The 24,736-nt window shown below is 46.1% G+C and overlaps 2 protein-coding genes across 5 annotated transcripts in view; one reads left to right on the forward strand and one right to left on the reverse strand.

The window, feature by feature from the left end:
- The window catches only part of wdr27 (WD repeat domain 27), a gene marked incomplete at its 5' end in the record, with an annotated part of 46,055 nt that extends 23,901 nt beyond the window's left edge, over window positions 1-22,154 (reverse strand). Inside the window, 21 exons of the mRNA XM_079730479.1 lie at window positions 1,622-1,719; window positions 5,200-5,321; window positions 6,736-6,833; window positions 7,511-7,644; window positions 9,462-9,583; window positions 11,645-11,734; window positions 12,258-12,361; window positions 12,445-12,516; window positions 12,927-12,996; window positions 15,679-15,752; window positions 16,579-16,718; window positions 17,988-18,052; window positions 18,953-19,040; window positions 19,731-19,834; window positions 19,951-20,065; window positions 20,156-20,226; window positions 20,503-20,554; window positions 20,645-20,758; window positions 21,223-21,347; window positions 21,673-21,814; window positions 22,017-22,154. Of these exons, the coding sequence (XP_079586605.1) occupies window positions 1,622-1,719; window positions 5,200-5,321; window positions 6,736-6,833; window positions 7,511-7,644; window positions 9,462-9,583; window positions 11,645-11,734; window positions 12,258-12,361; window positions 12,445-12,516; window positions 12,927-12,996; window positions 15,679-15,752; window positions 16,579-16,718; window positions 17,988-18,052; window positions 18,953-19,040; window positions 19,731-19,834; window positions 19,951-20,065; window positions 20,156-20,226; window positions 20,503-20,554; window positions 20,645-20,758; window positions 21,223-21,347; window positions 21,673-21,814; window positions 22,017-22,154 (2,138 nt within the window). The remainder of the gene's footprint in view (window positions 1-1,621; window positions 1,720-5,199; window positions 5,322-6,735; window positions 6,834-7,510; window positions 7,645-9,461; window positions 9,584-11,644; window positions 11,735-12,257; window positions 12,362-12,444; window positions 12,517-12,926; window positions 12,997-15,678; window positions 15,753-16,578; window positions 16,719-17,987; window positions 18,053-18,952; window positions 19,041-19,730; window positions 19,835-19,950; window positions 20,066-20,155; window positions 20,227-20,502; window positions 20,555-20,644; window positions 20,759-21,222; window positions 21,348-21,672; window positions 21,815-22,016) is intronic.
- Window positions 22,155-22,688: 534 nt separating this feature from the next.
- Window positions 22,689-24,736, forward strand: part of psme4a (proteasome activator subunit 4a) — a 31,358-nt gene continuing 29,310 nt past the window's right edge. For all 4 annotated transcript variants that reach the window (XM_079728956.1, XM_079728958.1, XM_079728957.1 and 1 more), the window contains exons 1-2: window positions 22,689-23,325; window positions 24,301-24,441. In XM_079728956.1, the coding sequence (XP_079585082.1) occupies window positions 23,129-23,325; window positions 24,301-24,441 (338 nt within the window). In that variant the 5' untranslated portion in view covers window positions 22,689-23,128. The remainder of the gene's footprint in view (window positions 23,326-24,300; window positions 24,442-24,736) is intronic.

A 24,736-nucleotide genomic window follows, 5' to 3' on the forward strand; every position in this document is an offset into this window, starting at 1 on the left:
GTAAAAAGTCACTATAGCCTTTTCTAGAAATGTTGTGGATCAGAAAGTACAATACTTGTTTTCAAGTTAAGATGATACAATGAACGCCAAAGTAAAGTAGAGACACTATAAGAAAAGAAAAAGGGTAGTCTCGTTCTCGTAGTCGTCATTCATATGTGGCATTAGTAGATGTATATTTTGTCAGATACAATGCATGAATTCATTAAGTAAAATAAAAGCAGACTAGATACTGGTAAGTCTAGCGGTTCTCTTGTGGAGAACGTACCTACTCTTCCTCACCATCATGGCCTTGTTCTCCTGAATATTCAGCAGACTGTATGATATGATGGAGAGATACAGCCCAAATAAACCCCAGCCCCTTCACAGGCATCTCATGAATGCTACAAACCACAAGCTCCAGTAGCTTTGGCTAACACATGGTAGCTTTCTTACTTTGGCTATTATACTTTAAAACATACATGATTTAATGAGAGGAGCTTAATGGAACACCCAGATACAGAGCAGTAGGAAAATGTTCAGTTTAAACATGTTTAAACTCAGTGAATGTTGAATTGAAGAAGCGCATGGGGAGAGCAGGGCATGGACTCATATTTGTTTGCCAGCGCCGTAGGAAAACTTAGTTGTTGAGGTGACCAGCCAATGACCATAAACAAACATTCCAATAGCAGATACCATCGGCCAATGGCAAACCCCCGTGCTTCAATCAGCCGTTTCCGGGCAGAACTTACGCCAGGCAAGACCTTTTTACCAAGCTTCTGATTCCATAGGGAGCAAAGGAAGGGAGGAAAAAAAAAGTCTTAAGGGTCTCTCGGCCGTCCCCGTTTGACCGCACGACTCGTGGAAAAAGGGCTGCTGCGCTCTGGTTAGCGGCTTGATAAAGACACGGTGAAGACGAGAACGTTGAAGGGGAGAAAGATAAAGTCGGTTTGAAACCAAGGAGAGTTCCCCTCTTTCCCCTTCTTATGAGTTGCGTCTGGACGCAGAGTCTCAGAGACGACAGCTCGCCAGGCCAGGAGTCGACCTGGAAACCAGGCACAAATATTTATCCGAGTGAAATAGGGTTTTGACAGCCGCTGGAGTGAAGAGGTGAACGGTGAACCAGCCTCAGACATGAAAGAATGAGGGACTTAATAATGTCTTTTTTACTGGGCCAAAAAGAACATTTAGGATTCTTTAAGGCCCTGTTTTAATCATCCGGGCTGTATGGATACCTGCTCACCAGTGGTAAAAATAACATTCTCTGCGCAGATGTTCAGAAGGAACATTCCCCCCGCCATCCTCTGGAATGTGAACCTCATGAACATATAGGAATATTTGGAGCAGGAAATAAATCAATAAAAAATTACTCTTGGTTGAGGATTTATGTAGTCAAAAGCATACCTTTTTGTTGAATTGAAAAGTGGTTGGCAAAGGATCAAAAGTACCACATAAACAATAGGGTGCTAAAAAGAAAAACACATTGTTTTATCATATATTATTAGCTTTTGTTCCCTTTGAAAGTAAATATCCCAATCGCAATCTGTGTTGTTGTTGAATAATAATAAAGTACTCAAATGATTCCACAGTTTCATACTAATGTCAGTCGTCAGTGTGGAACATTCCTCTGCCTCTGCACACTGACCTGTGCGTGCGGAGATCCCAGAGCCGGATGCCGTCAGTAACCGCGCTGGTGAGGAAGAGGTTGTGGGAGTCAGGTGACTGCGTAGCGAACGCCGAGCCCTGCGAGGACGGGACACAAGACACCGGTAAACAAAACACTCCTATGCAACCTCCTCAAAGCAAAGCAGCCTGAAAATTGCCTTCTCAGAAAACGAAAACAGCCCACCGCGCTTGCTACTTGATATCATAATCAGCAAACAGCCTTCGTGAAGTCATTTTGTGTTAGAGTGGTAATTACTCGGGAGGAGAAGGGGGAGGTAAGGGGATCGTGGGCAGGATGTGTCTGGCGGTATGAAGTCGAACCAACCGGTGGATAACCAGTATATAACTGGGAACCTAAAGCTAAACGGGTGTCAGCTTCAAGGCCCTCGACTGGGACTAGGACACCGAAGCGCCAGGTGAGTTTGTGGTTTGGGATTGGAGATGAGTGTGGAAGGCGGGGGATGGTGGCGGTGGGGGTTTGTTTAGATTTCCACAAAGAGTGGAAACAAAAAGCGAATTTCCAGTGAGACACTATTTTTTTTCCAAGAATTTGCCCCCTCTCTGACGATCCGCAGGTGATCCCTCCGCAGAAGAGACGAGACAAACTTTAGGCTGGTGGTGGTGGTGATGAGGGTGGAGGGGGCCACGGCCTTCGAATACAGTAGCTCTCCCTGTTCCTGTCACCCCCCCTCCCCCATCCTCTTTAAATACAGGATGTGGGTGGCGGGAGGGTTTGTCTTTGGACACTGATGTTTTTTTGCACTTTTGTCAGGCCGAATTCCCCCCCCACCTCCACCTGCCCCATGCACATGGGGGTGGGGGCAGGGGAGGGTTACACCCTGTTCCACAAGCCGTGTAGTAAGGAGGGGGAGAGTTGTTGGGGGCGGCCCCTTCACTGACGCACCACCGGGCCAAGCTGAGTCAACACCCCCTAAAAGGGGGGGGGGGGGGGGGGGATCGGGGGGGTCAGCAACTCTATAGCTGGCAGAGACAGGGCGCAGTCACCCCTGGGGAACGCAGAGCTCCGTGCTGCGGGAGAGAATCCCGGCCGGTCGACTGCACAGGGGGCTAAGGCGTTTAATCCCGGACACCAGGTGCTGTGTGTCTAGGGTAATCCAGGCATGGAGCTGATGACGTTGCTACGCACACTCCGCTGCGTGAGCCAGATCGGAGCTGGCGACAGGCTACTCATCGCCCTCCCTCGAGAGGAGGAGATTGGCGGCGGTGGTGGTGGTGGTGGTGGTGGGTCGTGGGGTTCAAACTAGCGACCCGCAGAAGGTGTATCTTTAGGCGTTATGCTCTGCAGTGGGTAAACCCGCACTATGTCCGGTTGAGTCTGAACGTTTGTGCGGCTGTATTATTTTATTCCATAGATCTCGCCAAAGCCGAGCGGCTGAAGAATTAAAACTATTTTCTCAGTCGTCCTGTGGATTCTCAGAATCCATTCAAAGGGATCGAGAAAATCCACCTCGAAGTGAGCTGAGCTGCCGTGACGGTGGTGACCGTGAAGGTTTGCCCTCCGTCAAAAAGCACTTTTAGAAGTAAAATAAAGTAGAATGGATGTGCTGCTCTCCTTTGTTTGACTAAGCCGGAGAGGGCTTCGACAGTAACTTGGACCGCCAGCCGGGTCCTTGCCGTGATGATCAACACCGCAGCCCGCCATGTGAAATCCATCTGACAGCCAAGCGGAGAAATAAATAACAGACATCCCTTTTTTCCCCTCTACCGGCCATGTACGCATTTACTGCAAACATGAGATTTCCATATCGTGCCACGCCGGAGCGCTCCTCGAGGATTCTGCGGGGTCAGCTGTACTGCCTGTGACGTCCCAGCGCTGTCCGGTTGTTAGACTCTAATTAGGCCCACGTGTAGACCCAACACAAGCTAGAGGCAGCGACGAAGACCACACAAACCCTCGTGAAAGAGCCGGCGATGAGGAATGTGCGATTACACGGAGCAGGGCCGTGGTCCAACCTGAAATCTCCCCTGACCATCTCCTCATGTCAAGCCTAATCCCGCAGCGACCAGGAATCCACATCTAGACACTTCAGCGGGACGCTACGATTCAGGGCGACGGAGCCCCGTTTCTTTTTTTTTTTAGCTGCCATGGAAACCCTTAGCTCAATGTTACCATGGCCTTGTTCACTCGCAACCGCGGAAAGCAACACTTTCACGGCCGCCAGAGGAGATTTTTGGGTCTTATGTAACACTCATGGATTCCTTATGCGAGGCTCGCGCTACGTGAGAGAGAGAGAGAGAGAGAGAGAGAGAGAGAGAGAGCGAGCGAAAGAGAAAGAGAGAGAGATCGCACCCACGAGAGAGAGAGAAAGAGAGAGAGAGAGAGAGAGAGAGAGAGAGAGAGAGAGAGAGAGGGTCCTTCGAGAGTAGAATGGAAGACGTGTTTCACACCCCAACGCAAAGCCAACCCTGAGCCGCCTCCTCCTCCACAGGGTATAGCTCCCTCGCCCTATGAGCTGTCTGTCTGTACAGCTCCATCACCCTATGCGCTGTCTGTCTGTACAGCTCCCTCGCCCTATGCGCTGTCTGTTTGCCAGTAGGATGACATCACCCACAGTGACAGGAGGAACCAGGTTGCCATGACATTTCTCAATATAAAAACATAAGGATTTGCATAGCGTGTCATTTGTCAAATGAATGCACGGCGGTGTCAGCAGCAAATGCATTCAAAGAAGTGTGATCATCAATTGGGGGGCTCTAGAAAATCGCCTGTGTGCCACAGACTGAAATCCACACGGCCACTGGCGTGAATCAATGAAATAGGGACAAACAAACTCTATATTGTTGTTGTGCACACACACTAAGTAAACCCAAAATCATGCATGTTAAACCAACCAGAGAGAATCCCTGACCACCCCTTCTAGTACACACTTTGTGTAATTAAATATAGTTGTCAAGTGGTTTATTCAGAAGCACTGACCAACGATGATCTGTGATGCAATAACGCAGTCAGGCCACAAATCATACTTTAGACTAATATCTACAGTCTGATTGGCAGACCAGCTCAGATCTGGGGGAACGGGTTTCGACCAAGTGCAAAGTGCGCACTTGTTGCTAAGTGTGTTATTGGCTTAAACAGCAGCAGAAAACAGTTAAAAAGAGCATCTTAAAGAGTCTCAACTCAATACTGTGCAGAGTGGTCACTGTAGAAACTCTGAAAGCTTCATCCACACGCGCAATTGAGATGTCTTTGAGAGATCATCTCCGTGACGAAAAAGGAAACAAGGCCGTTTCTGCTTCCCAGTCGAGGCTCTGTGCCTTCCCCCCCTGAAGTTCTGCTGTAGCACACAGTTGGATTGCTGGAACCAGGGACGAGCCTTCTGGAGACATTGTTATACTGACTGATTCCTGTTCTGCATCGTCGTGTTATTGTTTCATTCATCTCGGCGATCTAACATACACAGTGTATAAAAAGCAGTGAGAGGTAGTTGCAGAACAGGAATCAGTTCTGCATCTAACCCCTAACCCCTCACCCTAACCCTTCACCCTCACGTTAGCATGTTAGCACTAAGCACGTTAGCACGTCTGTGGCGAGCTGACCTTGTTCTGTGCGATGCAGTGGATGGCTCTGCCGTGGGCGTCGGGCCACTCGGACACCACCCTGCCCTGGTTCATGTCCATCACCTGGAGGGATCGGTCCGCTCCGGACTGCAAGACCAGGTCTGGGTCAGGCGCTAAGGCATGTGGCCTCATTTAAAACAGTTCTAATGGGTTTCACATCCAAAATAAATTAGATGTAGAATCTTTGTGTGGGTGAATAAAAAATAGGCTGGGCAAGGATTTTTGTTTGGGGAGAATAACAACTCCGCACGTTGAGTTAATGTGGTGCATGTAGCATGTAGCATGTAGCATGTAGGAGAGATGCTGCATTCCAGTGTACATGTCCTCGTTACAAGCATCAAAAAGGATTTCACTCCCCCTTATCAAAGACAAACAGGTTTGGCTGTAAATGTATTATTATTATAAGAATGATTATAGGAAAAAAAAGAAAGGAAAACACACAGCACATTTGTGCTAGTCAGCAGAGCAGGATGGAATGTGTGCAATTCTGCAACAGAAAGTTAAAAGTGACCGTGCGTGTGTTTATGTGGGATTTCCAGTATGTTGGTAAGGGATACTTTCATGTACTTTCCACTCTGGCCATTGCACAGTGGTGCACAGTAATAAAAGGATCCTACTTATCCAAACAGAGCTCTTATTGGACTTTAGGGTTCGGTGGATTTCACTAGAAAATAAATTGTATTGTAAACCTTCAACAAGAGGCTAAGTGGAGACATTGCACATGTCAAAAGAGAGCTCTTGTGATTTACAGGTGAGGGTCAGCCACGGCACCTCTGAGACACTGCAACATATGAGGGCCAATGCAGAGGATGGACCCGGTTGCTGTTGTTGACGGGAATGCCTGCTCAAGTCCCTGATGTTGATTCAAGAGCCTGTCTCTCTTTTGCTTTGCAGTCTGCCAGTCACCCACGCAGCGGAGCGACGAGCCGCCGACTCACTCAAGTGAGGCGGGATGCAACCCTGTCTCTGTCTCACTCTCTCTCTCTGTCACAGTCTCTCTCTCCCCCCCACTCGCTCTCTCTCTCTCTCTCTCTCTCCGTCACAGTCTCTGTCTCCCTCTCTCTCTCTCTGTCCCAGTCTCTCTCTCCTCCTCTCTCCCCCCCCCTCGCTCTCTCCCCCTGTCTCTCTCTGTCCCAGTCTCTCTCTCTCTCAACCTCTCTCTCTCTCACTCTGTCTGTCTCTTTCTCTCCCCCCCTCGCTCTGCCTCTCTTTCTCTCTCTCTTCCACTCCCCATTTTTCCCTCTCTCTCTCCCCCCCTCTCCCTCTCCCCCCTCTCTCTCTCCACCTCTCTCTCTCTTACTCTGTCTGTCTCTCTATCTCTATGTCTCTCTCTCTCCCCCCCCCCCCCCCCCCCCGCTCTCTCTCTCTCTCTCCCTCTCTCATATGCGTTTGACTCGGCTGACCGGCTTTTCCACTGCTGGGAGTTCAGAGTGAGCTTTAGGAATGTTGAGAAAACAGAGCGAATAATCACGTCATATTAAAGCAGGGGGTGTTATTACAGGGAGCAAAGGATACGGGAATAGAAGTCGTTGATTGCGGACAGGGCGGTGATGTCGGTGGCCGTGGTTGTTCTGAAGCGGGCGGCTAGCTTGATGACGCTCCTCTGCTTGTATCTAAAATGTTTACAACAAAACAGAAAGAATGGAGGATATAGTGGAAGGCATTTGTACTGAGGAGCAAGGGTCATAGACATGCACCGCATGAACCAGACAGACCTTCTGTATACACAACAATGGTTTACGGTATGATTCTGTTTGAGCTCTTCTCTCTGTCGCCCCGGTCACGGACGCCGGGCGGTCTGGCGTCTCACCCTCAGCCGTGCGTGTCTTTTGGGTGTGTGTGGGCGGGAGGGGAAACTTGAACACCGGCGAGGAGACCCCACACAAACACGGGTTGCACATTTCCAAAAAAACAACGGGCCCCCAGGCTGAGGGTCCCGGTGTTGTCAGCCGTGCAGACCGCCGCCAGTGCTGCCACCTCACAATTTCTGTCTTTACTCTTCCAATACTGTTATATCCTTTTATAGGACTTCTATCGGTTTGTCATCGGCGGGCTTCCGCGCCGCGGGAACAGAAGAGGGCTGTTTTGAGCGCGTGTCACGTTTCGTCCACCGGAGCAGAACTGACAAGTTGAAGTGCAGCGGGGCCGTGTGGTGCTGTGGTGAGTTAGCCCCTGTCCCTGACGCTGCCGTCTACGCCAAACCGAATACAGAGGCACCCATCAGGCACCCAGCCGTGAGGTTCACATCCTTTGGCAGACTGTACCCCAGGAGGGTCTCCCCAGTACCTACCTCTTGATGTCGTCGTGGGTGTTGTCCACGTGATAGAGGTAGAGGAGCAGGGAGTGCCCACAGGCCACCAGCAGGAACTTGTCCAGGTAGTAAAACTGAGCAGCGCTAATGGGATGGGATAGCATGTCCCCGCCCTTAAAGTACACAGAAGGTTAGATTACTCAACAGGAAGCAACGATTATTTTTCAAATGTTTTATTCAACTATTGATTCAGTCTATACCATGTGTGTGTTGTGCTGTGTGTAGTCTCTGTGGGAATGTATTGCTTATTCATTTTCAACCTGATGCAATGGAAGACTTTTATTTTGGCGGTGCATCCCCTCAAAAGGCTGGGCTTGTTGTGGTGGGGTTTGACTCCTCAAACAATGCTGAGGGTCAGCACCTTGGTACCTCCACAATGTTATCGAGAACAGCAAAAAGCCAATTCATGCAGCCTATTGTCTACCCCTAACTAATAAAATCTGTTATCGGGATTCACAAATAGTACAGTTAATCTTTCATTGTTCCCATTTGGGTTTTTTTAAATTTAAATATATCAAAACAAAACCTCAAAGGCTTTCTTTGGCTGGGCAGCTTTAATAAACGCATGATTGTTATTTCAGTCTTTCTTTCAATGTGGAAATAAAAAAATATATACAGAAGAATGTTTTCCTCAGATGATCGGAAATCTTCTCCGGCACCGTGTTGCAAGCTGGAGCGCGACTTAAGACACTGTTTCGGTGAAGGGCAGACGAAACACTCTGATCTAAGATGACACATGAGCACGAAAAGATAAATTGTAAAGCATAACGGCCGTTCGTTACTCTCATTTCTCCACTGACAGGTTTCTTAGTATGAATGCACAAAACTGTATGTAATTCTGGCTAACCCCGACAGAGCTCTGCCGCTTGAAAAACAAAAAGCTGTCCTTGTTGCCAAGAGGTTTCACAAGAAGAAGGAGGAACAGGAGGAATAGCCAAAGGATGTAGCTTTAGCCAAGGCTTAGACAGTCTGGTCCCAATCTCAATGAGAGGGGTGAAGCAGGAATGGTTAGCATCAGCAGAGTCCCGCTTTGACGACAAACTTCTGCTTGAGTTGCTATGTGAAAATAGGCCGCCGTTTATTCTGTCCCGCTGACATTTAAAACAAATTTGAAAAAAAACAACACTGACGCCCAAAGAGAACTGTGAAAGTAACTGCTAGGAAAACTTGGGAGTTTTTTTTTGGGCGTGTGTTTTTTAGTGCTGGGAGCCCGTCGGCCAGTTCGTACGACAAAGCCTCGATGCGCGCCAAGAATCACACGACTCGTTATTAAGGCTCCTAGTCCGCGAGGCTCTTCCGTTAAACCGGAAAATTGTGAATTACGAACCTTTAATACGACCCTGTCAAAACAACATCTCTGTGTGCTGCACAGACTTTCCGAAAAGGAAGCTCTACGTTAACGCAAACGTAAGGAGGATCTTTATTGGCCCACCATCTGGTAGCTTTCCACCATTTTTACCAATGTAAACGCCCTGTCACTCCAGCAGTCCACGTTTTGTGTTTTTTCCTTTTTTCCATTCCTCTGTTTGTCTCACACAGTAAGCCTGAACACACCCCGAAACAAGACAAAAGAATGAAAATAACACAACACTTATGTAGGGTCTGGCCGCAACTGTGACCTCATTGTTTTCCCTACGGTTTGCAACATCTCCTCTTATATTCACTAAATCAAGTGAGTGACGGCACTGATCTTTAGCATTTAATAAAGCCTGTGTGGAGGAGAGGGACAGCCCTTCAGTGATGTGTGTGTGTGTGTGTGTGTGTGTGTGTGTGTGTGTGTGGCGCCTTCAAATTGTTCCTTCCTACCTTCCCTTATAGCTCAATGAGTCCTATCCCGAATGAAGCCCAGGCTGGTGTTGCGTGTTTGGCGTGTGTGTGTGTGTGTGTGTGTGTGTGTGTGTGTGTACAACATGTCGTGTGGCACATTCACCAGAGTGATGGCAGGCTCCGAGCTTCCAGAGGGCCAGACTCTCAGAGTTCGGTCCCTGGAGGCGCTGAGCCAACGCTGTCGGCAGTGGCTCCATCCCACACTGATCACTGCGTTGTTGTGGCCTGAACACACACACACAGACACACACGCACACACACACACACACACACACACACACACACACATACAGGCATGTGCACAGACACACAACATACACACAGACCGACACACACACACATACAGGCATGTGCACAGACACACAACACACACACAGACACACACAGACCGACACACACACACACACACACATACAGGCATGTGCACAGACACACAACACACACACAGACACACAGGCCCCCACACACACACACATACAGGCATGTGCACAGACACACAACACACACAAAGGCACACACACAGACCCATACACACACACACATACAGGCATGTGTACAGACACACAACACTCACAGATACACACGCACACACAGACCCATACACATACACACACACACACACACATATAGGCATGTGCACAGACACACAACACACACACAAACACACACACACGCACACACAGACCCATACACATACACACAAACATAAAGGCATGTGCACAGACACACAACACACACACAAACACACACACAGAGACACACGCACACACAGACCCATACACATACACACACATACAGGCATGTGCACAGACACACAACACACACACACACACACAAACACACACACAGACCCACACGCACACACAGACGATAGACACACACACACACACACACAGACAAGCATGTGCCCAGACACAGACAACAACACAAAAATGTGTGTGCGTGGGCACACACAAACACAAGCATGTGCACCGACACACACACACACACACACACACACACACACACACACACACACACACACACCAGACACACACACACACACACACACACACCAGACACACACACCAGACACACAATGGTGAGTCAGGCTCTCTGGGACAGCCGTGGGTGACCACACCATTCAATCGTGGTATTGTGCGAAAAGCCAAGTGGAGTGAGAAGCAAAAGGTTGGACTCCATCGCGTGCCCCCCGATCCCCTCCCGGACACACCCCAGTACCCCCCCCCCTCCTCCTCCTCCTCCTCCTACTCCTCGTCCTAAACGCGCACTCACATAGCCACCCTCCCTCTCTGCTGCCCTCTTGTGGACAGTGCTGCCTCATCATCCATCTGCTGTTTAAGGCCCCAGAGCGAAAGGTTCCTCAGCACAAAAGCATGCAGCGTCTGGGCCGTGCGCCGGCAAACTTTAAGAGCTACTTTAATGTCTTATCCACGCTGCCGTGGCGCTCTGTGTGGCACAGATTGTCCGATACTGTGGTTGGACCTGAAACAGCTGGGTAAGTCAGCGGCCTTTATGGCAAACAGAGAGCCCTCTATAATAGCCACTTTGTGTGTGTGTGCGTGTGTGTGTGTGTGTGTGTGTGTGTGTGTGTGTGTGTGTGCGTGTGTGTATGACGACTGTGGGCGAGAGGAGGAAAAAGAAGTAAGAAAAAAAGGTCCATTGGGTCTAAGATATGTTGTGCCCTTTCCTCCCTAATTTTCCGCCCATCACCTAGTCTTTCACTCCTCTGACAGATACAGAGTTAAGCATGCACCGCTTCTCTTTTTTTCCTCGTGCTGAAATAAACTCCTTTATCTCCGAGTTTAACAGTGATAGCTGACAAAATGATTTCACTTTGTGAGTCTTTCATCCTAGGACATGGGAGCTGGTATGCGGGCCAAACTCGAATAAGGTAAATAGCTCAGCCAGAGCTGGAGATTAACTGTCCCGGTAGGAACGTGGACCAAGCACGTCTAAGGATGATTCACCTATCAGGAGGTCTGCTGTTAGGGGATTTTTATTTGCAGCTCTTGCTGGATCGAGCCACTGTGCACATTGCACGATCGGTTCACTTTTGCAAAATCTGTAAATATGTCTGAATGATGGCGTCAATTTATGTTCTGAGTTTCTCCTATCTTTAAGTGTTCTTTTATCTTATTTTATTGAAAAAAAAAAAAAAGTATTACTCTCCCACTCGATTGTCAAATGAGAAATGAAAGTGCAAAGCATGAAGCATGAAGAAAAGTGGACCTCAAGATGAATCTAGTCTGCAAATACAAGGAAATTGTCAAGAATTAGGTGCACCTGTATAGACAGCCGGGCTGCCAGTGAGGTTGGACTTGTATGAAAACACAGAACTGTCTCCAAGACCACACAGGATCTGCTTTCCATCACCTAGGAATGACAAGAAATACATTCACAACCACACACACACACGTATGGACGCACGCACGCAAGCACGCACCCACACAATACTGATCTTTCCTTCGATTAAGAGTTTCAGTTTCTTTACATACTGCTGAAAAAGACTGTTACTTTATTAGTTTGGATCTTTATTACATTGTTAGCCCAACCTTTTTTGTAAATTCTTACAATTCTACATCATCATGGGGCGGCATTAGCTCAGGGGGTAGAGCGGGCTTGCTGGTAACCGCAAGGTTGCAGGTTTGATTCCCGGCTCCTCGAGTGTCGAGGTGTCCGTGGGCAAGACACCTCACCCTGACTGCTCCCGACGAGCTGGCTGTCGCCCTGCATGGCCGCCGTCAGTGTTTGAATGTGTGCACGAATGGGTGATTGGGAGGCACTATTGTAAAGCGCTTTGGGTGGCCTCTGGTTACAAAAAGGCGCTGTATAAGATGCAGTCCATTCACCATCATGCTCAGCTATTCAATTACAGACAGGCGGACAGGAGTCTCACCTGAGTACTGCATGCTGCAGACTGGTGCGTTGGCGACACGAAGCAGCTGGTGGGGAACACTCGGTGCTCGGCCATCTGTCGGATAATCTCTCAGGATAGGGCCTCTGGTTAACGCACAGAGAAATAAAGGCATGTTGAGGTATGCGTAGGGACTTGGACCCTTATTTAAATAAGAACCCAAACTCACACTTTCCTTCTGTGAGTTTCCTTGGGGCGTGAGGAATTTTCCACATTCGTCTTGGGCGAGAACATGGTCCTTCTGAAAAACAAGACACGCTGTGTGCTGTATTGTTTTATATCACATATTTAAACCTTGCTATATATGCTTATTTTGAAGGCTCACAGTACGTAACAACCACAGTAATAGGGAGACGATGGTGAAGCAAAGCTAATGCTAACCATGCAGCCGCCATGGGCATCATGGCCTTCACAACAGTTACCATGGTTATGCTGACTCTCACCTAAAGCCTTAACAGCAGGCTACACTGCATCTGTCTTGGGCCGGGAAAACGACAGCCCATTTCCACGTTTCAGCGGTCAAAAGTTCTATGCAAATAACTAGATGGCCTTCCAGGTTCCAATAGGGAAGATAGAACGCTTGGGGGCAGCCAGCTGAGGAGTTGGAGGCTGTTGACGTGCTGAATGATACGGTGGACTTCCTAGACCTACCGTGGGGAACTGCTGTATCCTGAGGACTTGACCCTGGTCTGGAACACCAGAGGCTGCTCCTTCACACATCCTTGGTTAGAAGAGAAACCAGTGAGTAAGACAGGAGGTACGGCCTTTCAGCAAGAAAGACCAATGGGTGATGCTCAATAGTTGGCTAAAACATCCAATGAAAAATGTATCATGAGGATAAGTTAAAGGCGTACTGATATTGAGTTTAATGAGCAGGATAATACTGAGAATTCTGTTGCGACTGCGGAGCCTTCCTCGGTATTTAGACGATAAAGACGATTCATCGATTGATGTTCAGGCCAAGGGATTCGGCACAGACAACAAAGAGACTTTAAATACTTTAAACAGTGTTTTAAATAGCCCTCGGCTGATCTTCCATTCGTTGCTGTCCGTGGGTTAGATTTTTTTTTTGTTCTACGACAATGAGCTCACTTTTTCCGTAGCCATTAAAATGCGTGTGGCTTTCCAAAAACAATTTCTCTGTTGAACACAGGCAACGCGAGGAAAGGTCACACAATCCCTGAGCGGTAACTCAAGCCAGCGCCCAGCAGGTCTGCGTGACAGTCCTTCTCACAGTGGCTCCCTACTGAATGAACAGCAGGGTAAAAATAACAACAGGAACATATCAATCAATAAGGATCCGTTTTGGGGACCGGATAAATACTTTCCATGTGTGTACAATGATTTGAGAAGTTGCAAAGTAGTTGCAAAGTAAAGTTACAAACGCAAAGTCAAGTGCACCAGCTGAATACTTTGGACGCTCAAGATGTGCATTCGATGGAAGCTGGGATTGTGGGCTTGGACCACGTTTATTAAACCTCTCGGGTGGAGAGGGCCACTTCTGGTCCATCGTTCCCAGTTGAAGAGCACTCACTTTGATCGCATTCAGTGAACCGAAGAAGGCAAAACTCAGACCTCCTGCTGAGTGAATTCCTAAATTAACACCTTGCATAAACATTTTTATAAACTATCCAAGATGCACAGCCCCAGAAGATATTTTATATGGTCATAAGATATCATCTAGGCTGTAAAATGCATCTCCAGAGAGCTTTTGGCTTTAATAAAGATGGCTTAGAGTTAGCTATACTTAAGATGGCACCTGAAGACAGGAAGGAATCAGCTATGCTAAAACCTCCACAGCAAAATAATGTTAGCTAACTGCAAAAAAAAAGGTATTAAACCAGAATTGGATAAAAACCAGTGGAGAGTTCTTCCAACACTTTTACAACGGTTTGTGATTCACGGTTAACTTATGACGACAAAACTGGAGCCCCAGTTGGAGTTTTATATTCACACACTCCTCTGCAATCCCTGAAACTGATACTTTATGCAGTTCCTCACGTAAAATCACGATCATGTCAAAGACGTACACCAACCGGTTCGACACTGTTTCAGGAAAACTCTGAAACAGGCGCTGTAAAAGCCCTGCTATGAAAACATTACCCTTGAAGGGCAGCACGATAAAGTAATTTTATTATAGTTCAATATGACGACTAACTTGGTCGGAATTTTCGCAATTCAAGCATGTGCAAACACACGCGCCCACACAAACACACACAAACTCAGCAACTCTCCTCTCATAAATAGTGTTAACATGCAGTTCTGCCTGACATCCTCTGAATCAAACTATTGCAAAACAACTGCAAAACATTTACGTTGTTTCCTTTTCATTTTGAACTGCGAAAAAATACAAATAATTCCTACGCAGCCCTGGGATAAACTGATTTATAATAAACTGATTGTAGTCTATCGTGATGATTCAGCCCCCTGATTCTTGCACAACAAAAAAAAACGGTCTTCTGTTATGTTTGACCGTGCCACGACTGGGACACCTCAATCCCTGGGATCTGGGTCTTGTGTGTAGGCCGTAGACGGTGCGTCTGCAGTCGTTGACTTCAAAGAACCGGGGGACAGGCTGCTCATGTCTGTGATTTCTGGATCACCCAGCCAGCCGTCTCTCCAGACGGTCCTGGGGATCCTTCGCATCCCCTGGCACTGCCTGACGCCTCGCAGACACACTCCCACTCGTTAGGGCGGCAATAGGGCTTTCCTCAGCACTAACACGTCTGCCACGCAAAAGCTGTGCCGCCGACTCCAACAGAGCCGTGTTTTTCTTGTTGTTTTGTTTGCCAGAGCGTAATGAAACACAAAACAGGCCAAACGAGAGTTCGCCAAAAACCGCAACTTTGCCTGGTACACGTTCTGAACCAAAAAAAAAAGTAGGTCAGTATTAAGTAGACCAAGAACTATCAGCCCAATTACCACTCTGTTACGGTTTTGCCCTATTCGGGCACTTTCATTTAAAAATGCAGCAAATTCCGAAGCAGAAAATGGCGGGTTGGGGGGAGGAATCCTATGCAGCGAAAGACATCGCAGGCCCCCCCACAATGAGAAGGAAGCAATCTTTTCCGTCCTATATATTTACGGATAATAATGCGGTTCTGTGTGAGCTCCACGCGGCCCTCCGTTAAGGCCTTCTATAAACACGTGATTTAACGGAGCCCCCCTGCCAGCCAAACTAAACGGAGTAAAATGGGTCATACTTTTTAAAAGCCCAGCCTCATGAAAATGCAGCAGTATACTTGTATTTTATAGACGGACACACCACTGGGATGCGTGTGTCCGTGTGTGTATATATGTATGTAGGTGTGCGTGTGTGCGTGCGTGTGTGTGTGTGTGTGTGTTTGTGTGTGTGTGTGTGTGGGGAGGGGGGGAGAGTTTAAACAGGGACTGGGATGCTGACCTTTTCTTTCGGGACGATTTGGCTCCTTCCTCTTCAAGTCAGCATTCAGAGGCGATCCCGACAGAGCAGGAGAGCTGACAGTGAGGGGGAGGGGGAGGGGGGGGCGGCAGTTAGGAGAGAGTGACTGGAAACACAGAGGAGAGCAGCATTTTCCATCGTTATGGATTATTAGTCCCATGTCCTTCACACAGCAGCACTATCTCACTGACTCGTGAGAACACTAAGCAGCGTGTGTGTTTGTAATAAGCCACGTTAATATGGAAACGTCTGAGCTGTGTGTGTGTCTGTGTGTGTGTGTGTGTCTGTGTGTGTGTGTTGGGGGGGGGGGGGGGGGGGGACTTCAGTAAACCCAGTGGGTTGTGGGTGCCAGCCACAGTGAAAGACAGCAAACGTGCTGGTTTTTGCACGCCTTAATGACTTTGGCTTATAATCGACACTTTTATATCTGGCCAGTCATGGTGTAATTACATGGTGGAGGAATTGTCCGATTTACGCCCCACTGTGAAATGGTAAATCAAGGTGATTGTATAAAGGTAAATGGGGGAAACAAAGTAAACAAAGTATTTGCATCTTTAAATGTTATTGATGCACAATAAAAAAAAGTGCCTTTATTAATAAATATTGACCATTCTAATGCCCCACCGAGCAATCAACATCTGTTTGACCCATTGAGATTCAAGAATGTGAATGTAATCGGAAACGACTCGATTTTCGCAGTATTTATGTTTTGCAGTTCAATTTATTTTTTGTCCTTTGTCCTCAGTATGCCCTGTACTTTCTGCCTGTGATACCAGAGTTTTCCATCTGGGATTAATAAACATCGACATCCCCCGCTATAAAGCAACCAGGGCATCTATCATTAGAACAGAGAGGTTTATATTCACAGGGGCTGATAGTTACCTTTGAATCACCGATAGGCCTTCACTCCAGCTTCCCAAGGCCTTGTCCAGGCTCTGACACAGGCCCAGTACGGCGTCGGTAGGCCTTACCTCCAACAGAGCCACCGTAGGCGTAAAGAGGGAACTCACCAAACACAACATCTGGTAAGGAGAGAATATAACCTAGAATGGCAGTTTGCAGCTTACAGCAAATCAAAAATAACACAAGGCCAAATAATACATCAAATACAGACAGTGTTGGTTCCAAGATGGACCCGGACAAGCCCTTGTAGAAAGGTAACTTTGGGGTAAGAAACGAAGGGCAGGACAAGTGTGCTTTGTTTACACTTGCAACACAACATGGTTGGAAAGTTTCACCTTGAAAACCGCAGACAGACCTAATAAAAAGCTTATATTGTGACAGCCTCGTCAAACTATAAACTGCTAATTGCAGTTATAAAAAGTTATAATAGTACCTGTGCGCCTTATGAGATGCCGAAAATTACAGGAAGCAGGTCTTCAATAGTCGACAATTAGGAGGTAGTATAATTAAAATCGTCTAATTTTCTAGAACAACATGCGTGCCAACTTCCATTTGGAAAAAAGGAATGTGTGTGCTGTTGTTTCTTGTTGTGGCTTATTGTATTATAAATATGCAAAATGCTGCCAGGGTCTTAAATGAGCCTCATTCTCAAAGAAGCATTGCAACAGACATAAAGTCGAACCAACCACATAAAATGTCCTGACAAAGAAACCCTCTGCAGAATGAATTTTTCTTAAGTATGATGAAAAGTTGACACCCAATTAAGTCAATTGTCAAAATGGACTTAATTGTCAAAATTACCCATTAAGCACCGATAAACAATGTGAAACACGGAACATTAATCCTACCAGCTATAATGTACATTGAACCTTTTACCAGCATAGCTAACCATAAGTTAACCAACCCTGCATTTGGCTGGTGTTGGGAGATGATTAAAGAAGAACAGACCCTAAAACGACTTTAAAGAAAACGGATGAAATGAAAAGTGATGCAGTGGGAAACATGGTAGTGATGTGGCTTGATCCTGGTCCACATTCCGAATAAATCAGCTTTAAAACGTAGCAGTAGATGTAAATATAGACTCAAATTGCCCTTTATGGGTTGCTCAAGCTGTTGCACGAGATCAATGTTACTGGCAGTTATGGGTTACCATGATAACATCAATCAAACATTGTGGCCTAACCCCTGGAAATCTGATTGAAGTGAAAGGAACTTATAGAGACAGCGAAACCCTAATCATCAATACAGCCCGCCCCTAAATGTTAAACACAGTGTGACGAAAGCCCACAGTTTTTAAGACCGCCTACTGGTCTTCGTGGTTTAACGTGTGGCGCACGGTGTCTCCAAGCACGCAGCATGACATTGCGTAGCAGTTGGGATCGCCATACCTGGCCCTCAACCCCTGAAGAGATGGACCAGGAGCCTGCCATGGCTATGCTCAGCTCTGGGTCATCTACAGGAGGATAGAGAACAAGGTTTGGATGGGGCTTTAACTATAATGTAGTTCACATGAGGGATGGGCCATGGAACGTCACATCACATCGCAACAAAAAACTGAAAGTAAAAAAATACAGAAATAAACACATTTATACCCATGTTTGCTTTACCGTGAGGTTCACAGTCAGAGTTTGCGACATTCATTATGTTAAATATCACTGCTAGTACGATACATTTCATGAAATCCATCTCCCATGTGTTGATTTAAAATCCCAAGACCCTATGTTACTTTGTTACATCATCATATTCCGGTCTCCAGAAGGATCCGCTCTCGGGATAGCACTTGAGCCTTCTCGAGACCACTTCAACGTAGACCTTGTGACATTTCACTGGAAACAACACGAGGGGCCCTAATGTGACTCAAGAGCTCTGAGGGGCCAGACGGTAGCAGACAGACAGACAACGGGCCATCCTTCTCCCCAAACGGACACCTCATCTGTCTGCCGATGCGCAGCTCAACTGGAATGTTTCCGCTGGGCAATATTCCCATTCCCTTCCCACATTCTACATAGAATTTTGGGGAAAAAGCTTCAAAATCATAAAAAGTAATAACACTTCTCAACACAACGATTTGAATGTGCTCCATGACTCCCCGGCACGGAACACATCAGAGACACATCAGAGACCAGCGAGAGAGAGAGAGAGAGTGAGGAAAAGAGCGATAAATTCTCCACGGATAATAAAACCCCCCCGACAGCAGCCGCTTCCAGGAAAGAAAAACAGAAGGAGTGGAGCTGATAATAATATTAGACAATTATCAGGCGCGATGGAATGTGGGTTGCGCAAAACGACCATCTCAGCAGCTGAAACATCAACAGCAGCAGCAGCAGCAGCAGCAGCAGCCGCGGAGGCATACCTCTGAAACAGAGAGCTGTGAGCAGGTCAGAGGTGTCAAGGTCCACCAGGTACAGGCCGTCTGAGCTCCCCATCCATAGCAGGCTGCGCTCCCTGCAGGGGGAACAGAGGACAAGAGAGGGAGACAAACACAGAGAGAGAGAGAGAGAGAGAGAGAGAGAGAGAGAGAGAGAGAGAGACACACACACACACACATACAGAGAGAGAGAGAGAGAGAGAGAGAGAGAGGGAGAAAGCGAGAGAGAGAGAGAGATGGACAGAGAGAGAGAGAGAGAGAGAGACACACGACAAAGTGTGAGACACAGAGATAGAGTGAGAGACACACAGCAATAGAGAGAGACAGAGAGCTAGAGAGAGAAAGAGGGGGAGAGTAGGAGAGAAAGAAAGAGGGAGAAAGAGAGATGGTTTTCAGTTGACCGGGGGAATGTGTTTGTTTTTTTGAAAGATTGAAAATTTGATGGTTAGATGGTTCCTAAAAATGGTTAGGAAGGTTATGAAAAACAGAACGTAGCCAAAGCATGTCTACCGTGGGAAAGGGAAAGGGGAGAGAAATGGTAATGAGGAGAAGAGAGGGGAAATTAAAAAAGGGAAAAACTTTTTTTAAACAAGATAGATGACTATGAATGTTGAATATCGGAACGATATGCTTATGTATTGGTAAGGATTTATACAGTGTCACAGCAATGGAGGAAGTGAGAGAAACTGAATCTAGAACATATCATATTGTAGGAAGATATTCGGCTTAACAGATAACCAATCGCCATGATGGTTGCTTTTACTTGCCCTTTGGTGTGATCGTGAAGGTCATCGAACGGGGGGCAGATAGCCATGCTCAGGACTGCTTTAGTGGTCTCCACTATCTGTTGATCGCTTCGTTTTGCTTCTGTTGGCAAGTATCATAGCAGTCAGATCTAACAACTAAATATCTTGAACAGCTATGACATCTCTGCAGAAAAATGATTTTGTTTCGGTTGTACCTTATGGGAATTGGTGCACTACCTTTTTGTTGTGTTACTGCCTCCTGCTGCCTGAGATACCTTTTATACATCTTGTCGATGTCCATTTTGGCCACAAGATGGCAGTTGATGTCAATAGGGAATGAAAAGCACCATATCTAAACACAAAAACGGTTGGTAACACTTAACCCTAAAATTCCACTTCTAATTGAGTTTTTAAACACATTATAAACTGTCCTAACAATTACCTGTCCATCTGATGAGCCCACTATGAACTGCCTGCTCTTCTCCACAAAAACACAGCAGAGCAAAGGAGATGCTGGGACGCATAGAGACAGCACAGTTAGGCAGTAAACATGGACAAATAACAGATGAAACATGAAATACTGATAATACTGACACCAGTTCAGCTGAGATTTGAACTGGTGTTCACTCCTCGTCATGGGAGAGTACAGTGAGTGGCTTGTCCTCCTAGGTGTTTTGCTTAACTACTACCATAATTAGCATAAACATTGTAATAATTAAGTGGTTTAGGGTTGACAAATGAATAATATTTAAATAAGCAACAAAGGTCATAGCCTAGTCGGTCCCCTACCTGATAACACAAAACACTGATAGCAAACCGATTCTGTCTTCAGATCCCACACCTACATGAAAAGACAACGTTGTGTTCTGTAAGTATAATGTCATCGGCTAGTGGCTGTTTTAAGTATTGTTAAGGTTTGTTATAGTAAGACCTTAAAGGAGCGGTCCTCGGAGGTGGTGGCCAGGATCTCCTCGTCCCAGGGGCAGAACTCTGCTGCGGTGAGGGGCCCCAGGTGACCAGACAGGGTACACATCACCTCCTCCTGCTGTAGGGCCCGGGAGATGGACTCAACCACAAGACGTTTTTTTTCGGATTTTGTCGTTTTTTTTTACGTTTTGCTTTTGACCCTAAAAACCTAGCTTTCAATGCTTCCAAAACAATTTTTATGTTTAGCCTGCATGTCAAGTGTATCATGAATTGGCAATAGGCGTGGGACTCTGTACAAGCTCCCGCCTATCACAGAAGTTATATTTGTGCTTAACAAATAAACTCTAATCTCTAAACTCTTAATGCAGGCCTACTCTGGGTCAAATCTAACGAGGTTCGCTGCATATACGGTACAATAATATAATATATATTATATGAACCCTGTCTGTGGTGCATACAGGGCGAATATAATATATATTATACTGCTTATATTCATAAATACTTCATATAATGTGGAATAAAAGTACTAAATGTTGACTTATGAATGAATTTCAAATATGTAAATAATGACAGTAGGCCTACCTGTGAGTTCAGTATATTGACTCTGTTTCCAGTGCATGCTGCGACCCGCTCACCAGAGCAAGAGAATGCAAGGTACACCACATCACCCAGTAAGGTACCGATTACTGTTCCAGCTGCAATTAAGCCTATGGGATCAGAACATTAATAAATAAATGAAATAAATTGTCATAATATAGCAGCCCAGCATTTGCATATGCAATGGCTATACCAGTTCGCCAGAATGATGCCAGCATTATAATGTTAATTTAGGATAATTAATCCATCAATAGGGTTTACAACAACCAAATATATTTGACATGATGTAATATATTTAAATTTGCTTTAAGCTGTATATAAGATATATTTAAGTTAGCATCATTATTATGTATTATTAGCATGGGGTAGGCCTAGATAAGTAGGCTAAATAAATAATGTCATCCCCAACATGTGCTTCACTTCGAACTTCCTTACCATCGTCTACTCTCTTCTGACAGAGCTCAATATTCCACACGATGACGTAATCAGCAGAGGCAGAGCAAAGAAGGACGTGCGTGTCACGTCTCCCGAACACCATCGCAGAGACCTCACCATGGTGGCCCGTTAATGCCAGGGGCTGTGTCGTGCACACACACACACACACGCACGCACGCACGCACGCACACACACACACACACACACACACACACACACACACACACACACACACACACACACACACACACACACACACACGTTAGCGTAGATGAATTACAGAATTAAAAAAAAGAATGTGTACTAAAGCTGCTTCACAGCAGCACTGTGTGGATTTGACAGACCTCCTGGTTAAGGTCTTTCAGGTTGTAACAGAGCAGGTCTTTGCCTCCATGTGGTCGGACACAGTGAGTCGGACAGCACGCTATCTGCTGGTGAGATGACAACTGGTCGCACGTAAAAGTAAATTTCTCAGCGATCATTTTTCTTAGGGTCAATAATAAAGTGTTCGCACCGCAGTGATATGTTTAACTGACTACGTTTCAAACATGCTAGGATAGAGGTAAAAGAAGCAAATCCAATGTTGTCGGAGGTACCCTCTGCCCGTGATACAATGGGTTGCCTAGATACCACATCACAACGTAGTTTGTATCTGAAGTGTAATTCTGCTTTTTACCACTAGATGGTGCCCACCACCTACCCAACATCCGAGACCAGTGGATGTGTAGTTCCATCATCAATATAACGATGTACAACGCCTTGTATCAAACGTTTTATGGTCATATCGTAGTGGGTCCGCTTAGTTCCACTATTAATAATCTATACACACGGATTTTCGGAAACGTCAGCGGCGTGAAATGAATTGGAAGTTATCTTCCAGAGTCGTGCAGAAAGGGGGCGAACTGTGTAGAAAAAAGCGGATATGACTTGAGTTGTAGTTTTGGTGTCTAGCGGATATGACGAGCCTGGTGACTAGCAGACGTCCTGGGTGTCGGATGCTCTTTGCAGTAGTTGGACAATCCCTCAGCAGTGACAGTCCTCGGGATTTAGATGACTGTGTGTTTCCTTTAGCGAGCTACCTTTAGCCAAACAGTTAGATAGCGGGGCCAGGCTCCAAAAAGCCAGCATATGATTGTATTTTCAGTGCCAAAGCCTTTCCATTGTTGACTTGTTTTCCGCTAGCTTCCACATTCTAGCGTATCTACCAGTATCATGAATGGGGATCATAACAGCCCGGTGTAATTCAGCTGTCCGGAGATAACGTGTGGTTTGAGCTCTGAGTCCATGCGAGCCGCGTTGAGTAGTTGTTAATTGACTGTGGCTAGTCGGGAGCTCTGGGTTACCCTTTCCATTAGCCACATAGCATAGCATAGCACCGTGCAGCGGTAGCCAAGAGAAAACGGGACACTATTAGCTTAACGCTAGTGGGTTAGCTGTAAGTTGAGTGAGTCGTAACATGAAACAAGTCGCGTCGGACACTTTAGGGTTCGTTCCCCAGAAGGACATCGTTTATAACAAGCTCCTGCCCTACGCGGATAAACTCGACTCGGAGTCCAATGACATTCTGGCTAAGATCAAAGGGAACCTGGCCCGAGCCGTACAGCTGAGGGAGCTATGGCCGGGGGTTCTGTTTTGGACAAGGAGACTCTCCACGTAAGTGTTGACCCACCTCAAGTATGCCTGAGACCTATTTGATCCAACGCTTAAAGGATAAAGACGATGATATGATGTTTAATCTCTGTTTAGGCTGATTGGTCGTATCGTGTTTTTTTTTTTCTCCGTGCAGCCACATCCACTTGTTTAACTTTGACGTGTGTTGACTTGTAGGATTCAGGTTATGCAAAGTCATAGCACACAATGACCTCTTAACACACACTGAACAGTACGGAAGAGCTTATGATACCCTCAGGGGGGAAATAACACCCAAGTATGGCTATTTGATGTAGCCCAATCACAATGCAGCATTATGTAAATGGGATCCAGCGTTGCTTTCACTTCTGTCGTTTCCCATACCCTGTATAGTACAATAATAACGCTTTTTTTTATTATATAAACCTTCTTTAAAAAAATGCGCGTTTGAGAAGGTTTATTTTGACTGTTGCCTATTTATGTCTCAAATGTTTATTGCAGACAATAACATATCTTCAAATGCACACAGAAAGAGATAAGTTGAATGACCATGTCGTTGCTCTGTTCACAAAATTGTAATGCCATAGGTTCATACATGTCCTGAGTCCTCTTGCTGGCAAAAGCCCACTTAAGAGTGAGTCATGGTCTGCTTGAAATGGAAATCGAAAGGGGAGGTCTGTTCATGATCCTTCCAAGGATTGTAAACAAAAGCATGTGGAAAGGTCACTCACTATTGAGCGAGGGACATTATAGTTTATATAGTGGATGAAACAATCTGACATAACTAACTAAATACATTCCAATAGGATGTTTGAATCGTATCCAATGCTGAACGCCTTCCAAAGTTACCCATTGAAGAATGTAAAAGCAACGATGTTTCTATGTTGTTCTCGTTTTTCCTCAGGTGTTGACCAGGAGGAACTTTTTATGGTGTATTAATTAAATTGTATTCATGAACCCAGCCATTAATCCTTCAAATCTATGACCCTTGGGGTGCAGGTACATGCGTTTGTATGGACGGAAGTTCAGCAAAGAGGACCATGTTCTCTTCATCAAGCTGCTGTACGAGCTAGTTACCATCCCCAAGCTGGAGATCAGCATGATGCAAGGCCTTGCGCGTCTCCTCATCAACCTCCTCAAGTAAGAATTACTGTCAACAGCATCATCAACACTTGCGCTCCCTCACTATCCTAGCATGGTTACGCAGTGGTCTTATCTTAATTTCTTTCAATACAATTTTAGACTTTGGTGGGAGTTTTTAAATAGGATCTGCATACATATAATAATAATAATAATAATAATAATAATAATCATAACAAAACACTTTGTTCTCCATGTTTATCATGGCCAGAATTCGCTGCACAATTGTGGTATTTTGTCGCTCAAGATTGACGGTAGTTGTCCAGCCTGTCAGATTGAACTGTCTGAAGGTTTT

Source organism: Pollachius pollachius (genome assembly GCF_949987615.1).
Source record: "Pollachius pollachius genome assembly, chromosome: 2".
Lineage (NCBI taxonomy): Eukaryota > Metazoa > Chordata > Actinopteri > Gadiformes > Gadidae > Pollachius > Pollachius pollachius.